At 33.7% G+C, this 14,982-nt stretch overlaps 1 protein-coding gene across 2 annotated transcripts in view; it reads right to left on the reverse strand.

Moving 5' to 3' along the window:
• Nucleotides 1-14,982, reverse strand: part of LOC123673508 (dendritic arbor reduction protein 1-like) — a 475,514-nt gene that overhangs the window by 7,765 nt on the left and 452,767 nt on the right. For both annotated transcript variants that reach the window (XM_045608027.1, XM_045608028.1), the window contains exon 2: nt 898-1,272. In XM_045608027.1, coding sequence (XP_045463983.1) covers nt 898-1,272 — 375 coding nt within the window. The remainder of the gene's footprint in view (nt 1-897; nt 1,273-14,982) is intronic.

Below are 14,982 nucleotides of genomic sequence, written 5' to 3' on the forward strand. Positions count from 1 at the left end.
CCTCAAAGAGGCTGTTATCGACAAAAACATAAAAATTCCACAAAATAATTTTAGATTACCGTAAAGTGCAGTTGAGCGAGTTACCTGACACTCTGAAGATATCAAAGGAAAGTGTTTGACATATCGTTGAAGAAAATTTGGGTATGCGGAAGTTCTGTCTTAAGTGGATGACGCTCAAACTCACAATATGACCAAAAACAACAACGAATTGATAATTCTGAGCACTGTTTGGAGCTGTTCTATAGTAATAATGAACCCGAAAATTTGCGACGATATGTAACAATGGATGAAACATGGCTCAATCATTTCATGGTAATATTCATCGACTATCTTGAAAATAGAAAACCATCAGTGACTATTACGAAGCGTTATTGAAGCGTTTGAAGGAATAAATCGCGAAAAACCGGAAGAAGAAAAAGCTGTTTCATCAAGACAATGCACCATGTCACAAATCAATGAAAACGATGGTAAAATTGTATGAATTGGGCTTCGAATTGCTTTCTCATCCACCGTATTCTCCAGATTTGGCCCCCACCAACTTTTTCCTGTTCCCAGACCCCAAGAGAAAGTTCGCTGGGAAGAAATTTAGTGCCGATGAAGAGGTAGTAATCAACGGAACTGGGGCTTATTTTGAGGCTAAAGATGAATCGTGCTATGAAAATGATATCGAAAAATTATATGATCGCTAAAAACATTGTATCTCCCTGGAAGTCAACTATATTGAATAATAAAATTAAATTTTATCGAAAAAATTGTTTTTTCTATGTTAGCCTACGAAATTTTCAGTCCATCTGCTATGTTGCTGTGAAAATGAGTCATTGTTTTGCCCCAAAAAAAAGGGTTGTAAACAGAGCTCCTTCTGGAGGTAAAACCTCCACTAAGGACAACTTTACTCACCTTCTCTGTTTTAATTTCAAGGGGTGAGAGCAGAGGGGAAGGGGTAGGCACACAATTCGAAGCGAGATCGTCAACCGCCTCCAATTTGACCTGCCCCTGGCCGACCCCTAACATGTTCGCATTTTCGGGATCGATGTTTTGTATGCTGCTTGCAATGTCCTCCCATAGAGGCGGACGCAGAAACACGTCATCTTCAGTGCCTGGTAAGGACCTCATGGACACATAGCTCATTGGATGTGGCTGATGGTTCCTGTGCGGATGGTGATCGAAGAAGTCCTCGATCTGCGGGACAGCCTCCCGTCTGGGCTTCTCCAGCTCCTCCTCCAGATGTTGCTCCCATTCCGATTTGGGCAGGAACGTATCCAGATCACTGGTCTGAAAATGAGACAAAATTGTTAAAGATGGCCTTCTCGGTCGAGTGGCAATGAATGAATGAAACGGTAATAAGAATTGAAGGAAATTGTATAGAGATGGGAGGAGCTTCCATATTGCAGAGCTATCCTGACTTAGGGGTGCTTGAGACGACGGCAACGCCCCCTGAATTATATCGAACGTATTTCGTTGGGAAGGAATATGATATGTCCATATTTCCATATGGACATAATATGAATATGATATGTCCATATTTCCATATGGACATATCATATTCATTCCGGTCTATCAACGAAAATTGAATAACACGTGGTTTTTGCTGGCACAGCGTTGGCATATCAAGTTATAAATCAGCAAGGGCGTAGATTCATTTTTTATTTTATCAAAAATAAATACTTATGAAATGTATACACACAACAAGGAACATTTCTAAAAACAATAACAAACTTTTTTCCCGTAAGAAAAAAATTAATGAATTTGTAATCATCATAAACAGAAAACACATACATATAACATGCCTACAAATTAATGACTCGAAAACAATTGTTGTGAGAGGAATATATTTCTTCACTCGATATGAAGGGCAACGCTGATAACGATAACAATTCTACTGGGTTAGAACTATTTAGAGGGGCACTACAGGGATATCAAAAACAGTTAGAGATACAGGCTAGCTTGAATTACAAAAAAGTTGCGTTATTTAGGGATAAGTGTGTTGGTATTAACAGATCCAGAATATCTCCAAGGATTCCCGAGATATCACGAAAAAACTGAAACTCGAGATTTTCTTTTTTTTCTGTATAACTCATTTGTTTCTGGAGATAACTTCACGAAATTCGGTTTGTAGCTATTATCCATGATAGAGATTCTAATGGTGTTGTCAGATTTCTTCTGTTTTCCATTGTTCATTCAGGGACGCGATAGTCGATTTTTTTTTTCTTATGGACGCCATATTGGTTTGCCTTATGAGGTGATGAACTCAACAATGTATCACACTCTACAAAAATATCGAGTTTAGAGCTACGCAAATTTGAACTTCCTTTTTATTTTTTGTTTAAGTAGTAAGCTGGTGCCAAAATTGTCAAATAACTTGTTACTTCGTTCAGTTGTTATGTGAAACCATTAGATACTTAATTTTTGTAAAAACCTAAATCCTTTTTGATAAGTAACGTCCTTTTAATTACATAATCATGTAGATATATATCAACACTCTACATAGCGTACCACTGGCAATGTCTGGAGAAATTTTTCTACGTAATTAAAAAAACTAAAGTGATGGTTTCACATTACAACTGCCAACAAAGTTATTTTTCCTACAACTGATGTGGAAAGTAGCGTATTCTTCATAGCTTACTCAATTTCAAAATTATGTATTGCTCAAACTGTGAGAAAAGTTATTTATAATACGAATGCAGAAGACATTGATATTCTTCCACGAGTTCAAACGAGTGGTAGAATTAGCCTTTCTACGAGTATTATACATTATTTTCTCTAATTCATTGCATTTTTATTGAAATTAATGAAATATTTGCATCAATATCATTAAGTGATTTTTGCATTGAAAAATGTTGATTGGCAAAACTGATTTCTTTAAGGAAAATTGATGAATTGACAGATAAAGCCGTGGTGGAAAGTTCGGAGTACCAACATGTAATAATAAAATATGACCATGAAAACTGTGCGTTTCTGATATATTCTCGCACTATTTTGTTCTACAAGATGTGGAAGAATGAACGGAATAACCACAGAATTAGAGAATGATATATTCTCGCACGATTTTGTTCTACAAGATGTGGAAGAATGAACGGAATAACCACAGAATTAGAGAAATATTATTACACACGGCACTTTGCTCACACCTTGCTTGGTAGACCAATGAAATTGGGATTTTGACTCGTTTTTATGGGAAAGCAATAAATTAGCACATACTGTCAACGAAGGCCATTTTGATTTGAATCAAGTCCATTACTTGAATTACTGAAATTTGTGTAGTTGTAGGAAAAGTATAGTGTGTAACATGTGGAGAAAGTCCTTTTCTCGCTCGTGTGTTTGCGGCACTCGCCTTTCAGGCTCGTGCCACAAACTTCCACACTCGCGAGAAGAGTAGGGCTTTCCCCACTTGTTGCACAATACCTATACTATTACAATTCTGGCTTCAGCCTACTACGTAAATCATTTATCATGTTGATGACAATGTATTCTCATAACCCTTCCATTTGAAATATTAGAATTGTCAAATAACTTAGTTGACAGTTGTAATGTGAAACCATCACTTGAGTTTTTTTTTAATTATGTAAAACAATTTCTCCAAACATTGTCAGTTAATAATTATGATTTCTTGTTCATTAAATTGAGAAGTTTAATATTTTAGCTTAGTGACCTTTAATTTTCAGTACCTTTCCATTCTGTTTGCAGCCCTGCCAACGTTAAAGCATCCGCTCTGCCCGACTTCCCCTACATATTAGTTCGTTATTTATCGACAATTCGACACAGATGTTCGGTTTTGACCGACAACACGACCGCAATCCCTTCAACATCCTCCAAAGCGATTCTGCTATCGAAAAAAAAAAACATAAAAACGATCAGCAGGGTACCGCTCGACTTGCGTCTAGTTCTAATTACCATACAATACGGCGGGAGGTGCTGCCCCCTGTCGGGCGTCTCGTGTAACGGCTGGATATTCATCATCTTATAATTAGATTTAATTGATTCCTGTTCTCGGATTTTTCATCGACAGGGGAACACAATGTGGGCGAATGACTGGCCGTTATTCTGGTATTGTGAAGCGTGAAAACTTTTAACTTAATTGGCCACAAGCTGTTGTATGGTATCGGCGAACATCGGTTGAAAATATTTTGGAGGTTATCTGATGGTTTTATGAGAATTACAAAGCTTTCTATCGAGAGAAGACGTTGAAAAGGCTGCTGATTCAACACAAGCGTTTATGTTGAAGTTCAAATTAAAGGAATCAGGACCATTGAAATAAGACGACCAATTAGGAGAAATCCTCAGAGTAATAAACAGAGGGAGCATATGTCATTTTCAGTAAGCAAATTTTGTCCCCAACATGAACTATCAAATTTGACAGGAAGCGCGCGGAAATGAAATCATATGAGTGATACGATATTTAACTCAATTCATATGTCATATCATATCATCATAGTGAATCAACGTTTCATATCATCTCAAAATATATTGAGATGATACTTAAATATATCAAAAAACGAACTTCAAGCGCGCCAAACGATGTGAAACAACGGATGACACTAGGAGAGCAATAGTTGCCAAACCTTGGATATCAGCAGGTAGATACAGAAAATAATATATATTCTGTTTTCTATAAATGCGACAATTAGAAATAATATGAAATTCCAAATATTCAAATTTGCATATTTAATCGGAAATAACTCAAATAAATATATTTCTTTCAATATAATACATTCATAATGATATAGTAAAATTGTGGATTTGAAAATATATCACAATCCGACAACGTAATCTAACCATGTTGGGGACTTCAAAAAGTCAATAACTTATAATATCTATGTTCATTACTCTATGGTTCAGGCGGATCTCTATCTATGTTTATTACTCTATGGAGTTTTGTCTATATATTTAGACTTTGCAAGGCTACAGATAAAACTGATAAAATTGGTATGAGTTGAAGTAACAAATGAGTATAAATAAAAGTTGAAGTTTGAAATATTTGCTTACCAAGTTCATTTAGTCGAATTAAGATGTTTTGTTTCAGAATAAAATGCATAAGATTTTCTCTCTGAAACAATTAGGCAGATTTTGCCTATTCACCGAATAAATATGATTGAATTTTACTTCAGCAATGAGGGTATTTTTGTTCAAAATATAGAAATTCTATACGTAAAACGCAACAAAAATTATATCAAAAGATGGTAACACTCAGTTCAAGAAGATATATCAAGTTTTTGAAAATTCAACAATGAAAATTCTAACAAAAAAGCAGTTACAGCAGGTGTGCCCCAGGGAAGTGCACTTTGGGCCCTCTACTATAACTATACATCTATACATTGCAGACCTGACTACAGTTGAACAGGTATTTTTGCTGATGACACAGCATTTATGCTAATGATGAATATGCTGCAGTTTAATCACTTATAATACAAAATCACCTAAACCTGCCGCAAATTTATTTTGAAAGATGGAAAATGAAGGTTAACGAATCCAAATCAACGAAGAATACCTTTCATATTGAAAAAAAGTCATGCTCTCAAAAACAATAATAAGGACCAACACAATAGAAGACTCGACAGAACCTGGCCAATACGCTCTATTTGTGATGACGTCACACACCGCAATTTTTGGTTCTCATGTCAGTGTTCGGAATTCAAACAAACAAATTGTCATTCAAATTAGTACGTTGTCGTTGAAGAAATTGGCCTATTTTGATAAATAAGATTATTTGAGGAACGATTTTACTATTAATTGATAGACAGAAGGCACGAGATAAATGCCAGTAAGTTCGAACTTGAAGTTCAACTAATAAACACGGCTTTATACAAAATCTGGGAAATGATACAGGATTCAAACTTACTGGTATTAACCTCGTTCCTTCTGTCCATCAATTAATACTGAAATTGTTCCTCAAATACTCTTATTTGTGAAAATAAGCCAATTCCTCCAACGACACCGTACTAATTCGAATGACAATTTATTTGTTTGGATTCCTGTTTGGAACACTGACAGGAGGACCAAAAATGGCAGTGTGTGACGTCACACTAATAGAGCGTATTGACCTCAGATCGAGAGGTATCTCATTGGAAGAGACTTTTTTGTGGTGTTTTGAAGCCATTTGCTATCTATATGCTTATAGAATACAATGCAATTAGATTGCTAATAAACTTATCGAATAAAAGAAATGCGTTTTTCTAGATCTTGTTGAATCCGATCTTTGAATGACACATCGGTTTGTATCTTTCATTAACCCCAAATTGGCTGGGACGTAAGTGTATTCCATATTAAATCCCAGTTGTGGTCTTCAGCTTTTACCGAAAATTATGAATAAATTCCACTTTGACTGTATAAAACTCGCTTTTAGGTTGAATCATTAATCAGTTTATAAAACAGGGCAACTATAGATACCCCGTGGCTAATATCGTGTTATAACTATACTCAGCCAGTCGCAAAAAGTTGAAAAAACAATTCAACCTTCCAGTAAATCGACTTTCGTTGTTAATCTATGTAAGACATCTGAGCTATGAGAGCCTCACATGAAAATGGAGCTAATTCTAATTATTTATTGGCCATTAATGTCTTAGTATATTTACTGGACGGTTTAGTGCTAACTTCACAACGAGTTATATTCCCGAGTATTTATAAGCTGAAATACCGCACAGTCTAGAAAAGGTGGAGAATAACCTCATATTGGTTTGATATTTCTACAGAGCAATTTAGACAATCAAGATATGTTTGAACTGACATATACAGGATGATTCCCAACTACGGTACGAAACTGCAGATGGTGATTCGTTTGTTGGTTCAAGGAAAAAAAGGTCCTACGAACATGTCCGGAGTTGCTTCATTTCTGAGATAGTTAAAGTTAGAAAAAAAAAGGTATAGGTATTTTTAAATTATCGTAAATATTCCTAAATCGATTTGGTTGAAATTTGGTAAAGTTATTTGAAGTAATAAGGCGCTCGTTAAGCCATAACTAGATTGAAATTATTAGGCCTAGTGGCGTCTCAGTGTGCACAACAGCAAACAATATTGAGGGAAAAGAAAGAACGCCACAACTTTTCGAAATTTATTGAGATTGAGCAAGTAAAAATATAACTTGTTGGTACAATGTTTTTGTTGTTTCATATATATCTTCGTTTTCAAGGAAATAATCGAATCCACTCTCTTACAAGTCATGAACAACTGATTTGGAGACAAAGTATATAATAAGGTGATTTTTCTCGAAAACGAAACTTGATATGAAGAAAACACTGGAGACCGAAAGGTTGTATTTTAAGTTGTTTTAAAAAAATAGAATGATAATTATAATTTATAAAAACATACATATATAAATGAAAAATATGCTAAAAACTATAATATTGTTTAAGGAATATTGGAATTACCCAATAATTGGTGAAAGATTTCAATTCAGTCACACAACGGTTTCATTTCTTTGACTGGTCGCACAGATTGTGATTATCAATGAAAAAATTACAACTGGAAGGTACATAATGGAAATTTTAAAACCACATGTAATGCAATTTTTGTTGATGCAAGATGATGTCAGGCCTCTCGCCGTCCGAATTATGGCCAGCTCGGAGCCAGGATTTAAATCCCATAGAGAATTTTTGGGATAATTACACGAGATCGTAACATGAATACTTTGGAAGATGTACGGCCGAGACTGATTGCAATTTAAGGAGACCTAGACATTGTTACAAATTTTATGAAAAAAAAACAGGCTATAATTGCGACACCCGGTATTTATAAAACAGAGGTGGTTTTTATGCACATACGGTTTACATACTAAGGTTCAGGAAAAAATGACCTGTCATTCAAAAAGAAAAATCGAAAAAGTAGTTTTGAAGAAAATGCAGGTATCTTAATTTTCTGGCTAATTTTTAGTGGTGCCTTAATTTATTGGCGAAGTGTGAAATTCATAGAGGATCGTTCAAACGACTGCACCAAATTGGATTTTTCTTTTTTTTGTGTTAATCACTGTCATGAGAAGGTTTATACTAAAACAAAATATTTTCGAAAGAATCGTATGGAAACAAAAGTTTTCCTTTTTTCTCCGAGCGAACAATCATAGAGTATAATTTGACACTTCGAAGGATGTATTTCGGCTTGCCTGACAGAAAAGATTGAATTGAAACGGAAATTATTCTTTCTTATTTTTTCTAAGCATTATTGATATAATGCAAAAGCATTTAGGAACATTGGAACATGTAATTTTGTTATTTGCGTGAATTAATTATCGAACACAAATAGTTTTCCAGGTTCCTCAAAATCGAGTGATGAAGGAAAAAGAAGATAACAGAGAAGAAGTTAAAGCTATTATTATAATAGTATAGTCTAAAACAAGTTGCAGAATGGGCTCCTATTCCAACGCGAATGCGAAATTCGAAAATGAGCGACGAAGGAGCGAGTTTTCGAACGCAATAGTGTTGGTATTGCCTTCTGCAACGAGTATTAGACGATATTTTCTCTATTTCAGTCAAGTTTTATGAAATTTTGTTGAAATTCAATGAAAAATTCAGATTAAACATCCTAGTGACTGTTGTATTGTATCTTGGCAGTTGGTGTGACTGTTACGAAAATTGACAGATTACGGAATTTGAATCGTAAGTTTCGAATTTTGAAATAATTAACTATTACGCATTAAATTCGTGAATTATGTCTGACGAAATCGATTTAACATCACCAGAATTAAGAGAAATTGCGAATAATAATGGTGCAAATCATTTCGCTATATCCAAATTATATTATATTGGCAATTATTGACGTAAGTTGAAATTTTATAGGATAGTCTTTGTAGACAACCACAAAAAAATATATAACTGAAAACAATGCTGTCATGAGTTCATTACAGCACTGTTTTCAGAACTGTAATGAACTCATTACGATACTGAAATAGAGAAATATTTTTTCTGGTATTCTACATGAAATTGATATTATACATTCACACGCAAAATTTTCACTCGTTCAGTTCTGTTGTCCCTAAAACATTATAAATAATTCTACTGGAATGTTTTCCGAAGAAGGTGTCGAACAAATTGGATGTCAATATCTGTTTGTTGCCTTGAGTGGTCAATATCTTTACACTCTTCAGGACATCAATTTCATAGTCGAGGTAGAAATTTTCCCACCTTGACGTTCGGCTTTCAGAGGTTATCTAGAAATTTAGAGACTGGATGGGCTATTGAAATAATTGATGAGATAAGTCGCTGTGAGAAAAATCGGTGGAAGGAACGAGTTTGTTTGCTTCTTTCTCGACCTAACGGCCGTGTGGGATAAATATGTCCAGAGCAAATAGCCCAGAGACGTAGATATTCGACATGTTTCGACATATTCGACGATGTTTTCACGAAATATAATTATAATAATGTGAATTTTACACTAGGTATATTCAATGTATATTTACTCTTCCTATGGTTTAATGGTTTATTATTTTCTCATATCTAACAGAATATTTCGGTTGCTATAATGTATTGATCTTTGATTCATATTTAATGATCAAGGAATGAATTGAAAAATTCGTAAAAATGGCCTTTTAAATTTTTTTCTCCTGTTAATTTCGATAGAAATGAAATTTCAAGCCCAAAGCCGCATTTCGTGTTGATCCTGTCACCAGAAACAAAAAAAAATTGAGGAAAAACCGAAAAAAAAATAGATATCAAAAATTGACTAGGTACATTGTGTCTATTTCCTTCCACAATATCTTTATGATATATTTTTTTTTTGTCTTGGAATACAATTCCAAATCGGAAAATGACAAAATATGAATAACTAACCGAAGAAAATTCAAAATAACCAAAACTGTACAAATTGGGTAAATTATGTTAATAGTTTTACTCCTCGGTTTACTCGATTTCTACAGTCGTGTAAAAACTATACAAATTGAGTGAATTTATTATTTATTTTCTTTTGATTGGTTATTGATATTTTGTCATTATCCGAAATGGAATTGTATTCCTAGACAAGAAAATCGAATATCATATAGATATATGATTTGTGGTCAAGAGTGCCGAGGAAAAATTTTGGAGTTGAATTTCTGTGATTACAAGTAGCAACCATATATATGTACCATATATTTCCCAAATTCGGAGTATATAAAAAAATGTTGGTAACATGGTCAAGCTAAGCGCTACTTCCACTCTAAATTCTCCACAGCACACTTGACCCTGAATTTGAATGTACCTCATATTGTGAAGGAAAAAGTACACATGTTGTAAATTTTTCGATATTTACCTGATAGAGGTAATTCGATAATTACCTTCAGGTCAGTGCTTTACCATTTTTGAGTTTTAAGTTTCTTGTGGAAAGTAGTTTCTTTTGAAAATTTCTGAGATACCAATTAATTTTTGCTAAAAAGTAAAAGGTACTATGATACTACCTAATTTATGTGCTATAAATTAACTAAAATAAATTAAATTCTTATGAAATCAATAATGTTGATAAACACGAGTATATTCGATTGAAAACAATTAAAAAGCAATTCTTATTATGAATGAAATAAATACTCACAAACAAAATAAGTATATCGGAAACATGTAGCAAAGGGTTGATAATACAAACTTTAGAAATATTGCTCGGTTTTGTGCTGGTATTGTTGCAATAAATATACTAGAGCCTTATTTTGTGAATTGATAACCGCACTAAGAACGGAGTGTTCAAAAAATTGGTCTCAATATTCCATAATGAAATGATTACTTAATTTTAATATCAAGATTAACTTTTACTTGGACGTCTATGGCATTCAAAATCCAAGGAATTCACAATAGAAAAAAAATACTGCAAAAATATCTTGAGGACAAAATCTTTATCACAGAAACTGAATGCAGCTTAGATGAGCGAAATTCTGTCGTCGTTGATGTAATAAAAATAGGGAAGTAAGGAGTCGAGGTAAATTACGGTAGGTATCTCAGAGTAATAAACATAGATAGAGGGAGCATTTGTCATTTTCATTAATCAAATTTTGTCCCAAACATGAACTATCAAATTTGACATAAAGCTCGCGGAAATTAAAATATATCAGTGATACGATATTTCACTCAATTCGCGAGTTTCTCCACGAAGAACGCACTTCTTATGTCCCATAGTGAATAAACGTTCATATCCACTCAAAATATATTTAGATGAATACTCAAATATATCAGAAATTCAGAAAACAAATTCAAACGAGCCAAACGACGTGAAACAACCGATGACACTATAGGAGAGCAAAAGTTGCAAAATCTTATATTTCAGTAGGTAGATACAGAAAAAAATGAATATTCTGCTTTTTATAAATTCGACAATTAGGAAAAATATCGGATTCCAAATATTCAAATTTGGATATTTAATCGGGAATCACTCAAATAAATATAATTCATTCAATATAATATACATTCATAACGATATAGTTAAATTGTGGATTTGAAAAGATTTCACAATCCGACAACATGATCTAACCATGTTGGGGACATGTAAAAATTGCGTATACAAGTACCTATGTTTATTACGCAATGGTAGTTATAAAGACTTTCGCATTTAAAAAAAAAATATGAAGATCCAAAGTTCAACTGCTAATTAAATTCCTTCTTTAATTTTTGTGAGATCACACTTTAACAATATAAAACCCTGCCGAAAAAAAAAAAATTTCAAGACCTTCTAATTAGAGTTTATGTTTTGACGCTGTTAGGTCTACGCCACTGCGAATCGTAAGGAATGGTCGGCGACCAGTCCGGCAAGATTCCATGCGATGCGTCCGTTTCCTGTTCATCTGATCTGGGTTCAGTTATAATCTCGAACACGGAGTAAGCTGTCCCATTCATAAACCGGCCATTCATGGATGACCGCGATGATGAACCGATCTCGCATCGTTTGTTTTGACGAATTGCTGTAGCATTAATGAGCACGGTACAGTTAGATCGAGATCGGGCGAGGCCCAAGGATCTGGACCAAATACCTACTGGATGCTTTGTATGGGCTATTACGATTTAGTTTGTTGTAGGTATCCATAGAGTAATAAAAATAGATAGAGGGAGTATACGCAATTTTTTCATGTCCCAAACATGGTTAGATTACGTTGTCAGATTGTCATATCTTTTCAAATCCACAATTTTACTATATCGTTATGAATGTATATTATATTGAATGGAATATATTTATTTGAGTTATGCTCAATTGAATATGCAAATTTGAATATTTGAAATCCGATATTTTTCCTAATTGTCGAATTCATAGAATGCACAATATTTATTATTTTCTGTATCTTCCTGCTGAAATCCAAGGCAACTATTGCTCTCCTAGTGTCATCCGTTGTTCCACGTCGTTTGGCGCGCTTGTTTTCTGAATTTCAGATATATTCAGGTATTCATCTGAATATATTTTGGGTTAATTTGAAACGTTGATTCACTATGGGACATAAGAATTGCGTTCTTTGTGGAGAAACTCTCGAATTTAGCGAAATAACGCATCAGTGATATGTTTTCATTCTCGCGCGCTTCATGTCAAATTTGATAGTTCATGTTGGGGACAAAATTTGCTTACTGAAAATGATATATGCTCCCTCTTTCTATGTTTATTACTCTGAGGGTGTACCGAAAATGATTTGAATTGTACACAACATATTTCGTTCATTTTAATGGCTCCTAATTGGTTTTTCCTCTGTACCTACCACAGAAATGAAAGAGAAAAATGACGAAAGCAATAGGTATGTATGCGCCAATTGCGCCCTTGGAAACCACAGAACTGTATACGTGTCTTCCAAGGCCAACATTTCTTCGAAGCTTTATATACAAGCAGAATCTCAACCTGATTTGATATGTAATCACTGACTTATCGGCTATTTCTTTTCCAATATTCTTTATGAATTTTCATTGTTTCTGATGATTTGATCAGCTTGATATTTGGCACGGAGCTTTAAATTCTTATATTATATCAACAAGGGCAATCTACAAATATCACAATTTTTTCTGCTCTAACATATTGAGGTAGATCGTTCATAAAAAACGTAAAAATTAACGGACCAAGGATCGAACCTTGAGTAACTACAAGGTCTAATACCAAGTGGAAAAAATGAGTATTGTGAAACTTCACTGAAAGTTTCCTATTTGATACATAGTTATTTAGCCATCTCAAAAATACTCTCCGGAAACAGGTTGAAGAGTTCAACCTCAATGAAACATATTCTTCGTCAAATGAGGAATAAACACACTGAATTAAATCGATAACTGCTGTTTCAGTTGAACGTCCGCGTCTGAAACCATGTTGACTTTCGCTAATTGAATTAAACTCAACTAGATACTCCATCATTCTATCAAGAACCATTCTTTCAGAAAAAAAAACATTTAAAAAAACTTCGTTCTTTTAATAAATGATGATTATCTCCTCAAGTTTTAGTATATTATCTCGTTAGAAGATGGTATTCTTGTTCTTCATTTTATGAAATGAGGAAAATTATTCACTTCAGTTCACAAGATGAAAGTAAAAACTTAAGTGGTGAATAGGTGCAGCTGTATAGGAATGGCTTAATAAATTTAGGACCTTCGTTGCAGTTCTGGTAAAATATTTTTTATATGAAAAAAAAAGCAGAAGACAATTGGTTCAAATGTGGATGTTTTTCATTAGCTAAAAAGGTGTGTTAAGTAATGAGCCTACAACATTCATAATTTATCAAGTGTTTATTTTTGTATTGAAACTTAATTAAGAGCATTAATAGAGTTATCAGATGAAAATCTGGATCAAAATGATTGTGAAACTTTTCCATTAAATCTACTTTCCAGAATAAATAGGTTGAAAATTAATAAATTATTAAGATTCTGTTTTTACCTACAAAATGATTTATTTGCCAAAGTAACGAATTGGCGAATGCGCTAGTTACTTCAATCCGCTTGAAAACTGAGCCTGAAGATACAGAACACAGTATCTGAGGCTCAGATAGAATAAATACTTGAAAAGTTATCGAGGGAGATGTAAATGCGGAAAACCCGCAATTTCTAATTGTGTGGAGTAGTCTGTGACTTCCGAAAAACAGAAAGAAAATAAAATTCGATGTTCTGATATCTAAATTCGGCATTTCTTGAATTGCAATCAATTATCGGTAAATGAAACTTTTATTGGTTAATGGATTTATCAACAATTCTAACGAATAATTGATTACATTCCATGAAACATCGAATTTCACTTTCTTTCTATGTTTTCCGGAAGTACTATTCCACACAGTTAGATTTTATGGTTTTTCCTCATTTAAAGTTCTTCTTCGATAATTCTTGAAGTATTCATTGTATGTATAGGGTTTGCTTGAGTGAACCCCTCTCTTTTTATACGTCGAATTTACTGAGATAGTAAAAAAAATATAGGTTCTAATTTGAAAATCTTGAGGTTTTGATGAATTTGAGTTCATGATCTTCTGATAAACACCCTGTACATTTTTCATCCAAATCGCGAACAGTTTTATGATACTACGTATTTGCAGAATCGAAAAAGATAAAGTTCTTTTCGAAAAAGACTTTTTCTGCAGAAATATTTGAAAGAATTCGAGTCCTCATCGCCACCACTTTTTCATAAGAATCCAATTAACTCATGAACTGTTGAGTTTTTACCCAATAAATGGCATATTGCTGGAATTTTCATGAAAAAAGCTATCTAATGATGCAATAAGAGACTGGGTTGCCATTTGAATCAAGGAAATAGTAGTCTGTTTCCGGTATATCCGGAAGTTGATCTGAAAATATTTTAGAGAGAAAGATCATTGTCTCAAACCATAGAGTAATTAACATAGATTAGAGGGAGTATACGCAATTCTTACATGTCCTAAACATTCACAATTTCAATATAACGTTATGAATGCATATTATATTGAATGAAATACATTTATTTTGATGATTCCCGATTAAATATGCAAATTTAAATATTTGGAATCCGATTTTTTTCCTAATTGTCGAATTTATAAAAAGCAGAATATTCATTATTTTCTGTATCTACCTGCAGAAATCCAAGTGGCTGCTAGTGTTGTTTCACGTCGTTTGGCCACTTCAA

The sequence above is a fragment of the Harmonia axyridis genome, chromosome 2 (assembly GCF_914767665.1).
Source record: "Harmonia axyridis chromosome 2, icHarAxyr1.1, whole genome shotgun sequence".
In the NCBI taxonomy this organism is placed as follows: Eukaryota; Metazoa; Arthropoda; class Insecta; order Coleoptera; family Coccinellidae; genus Harmonia; species Harmonia axyridis.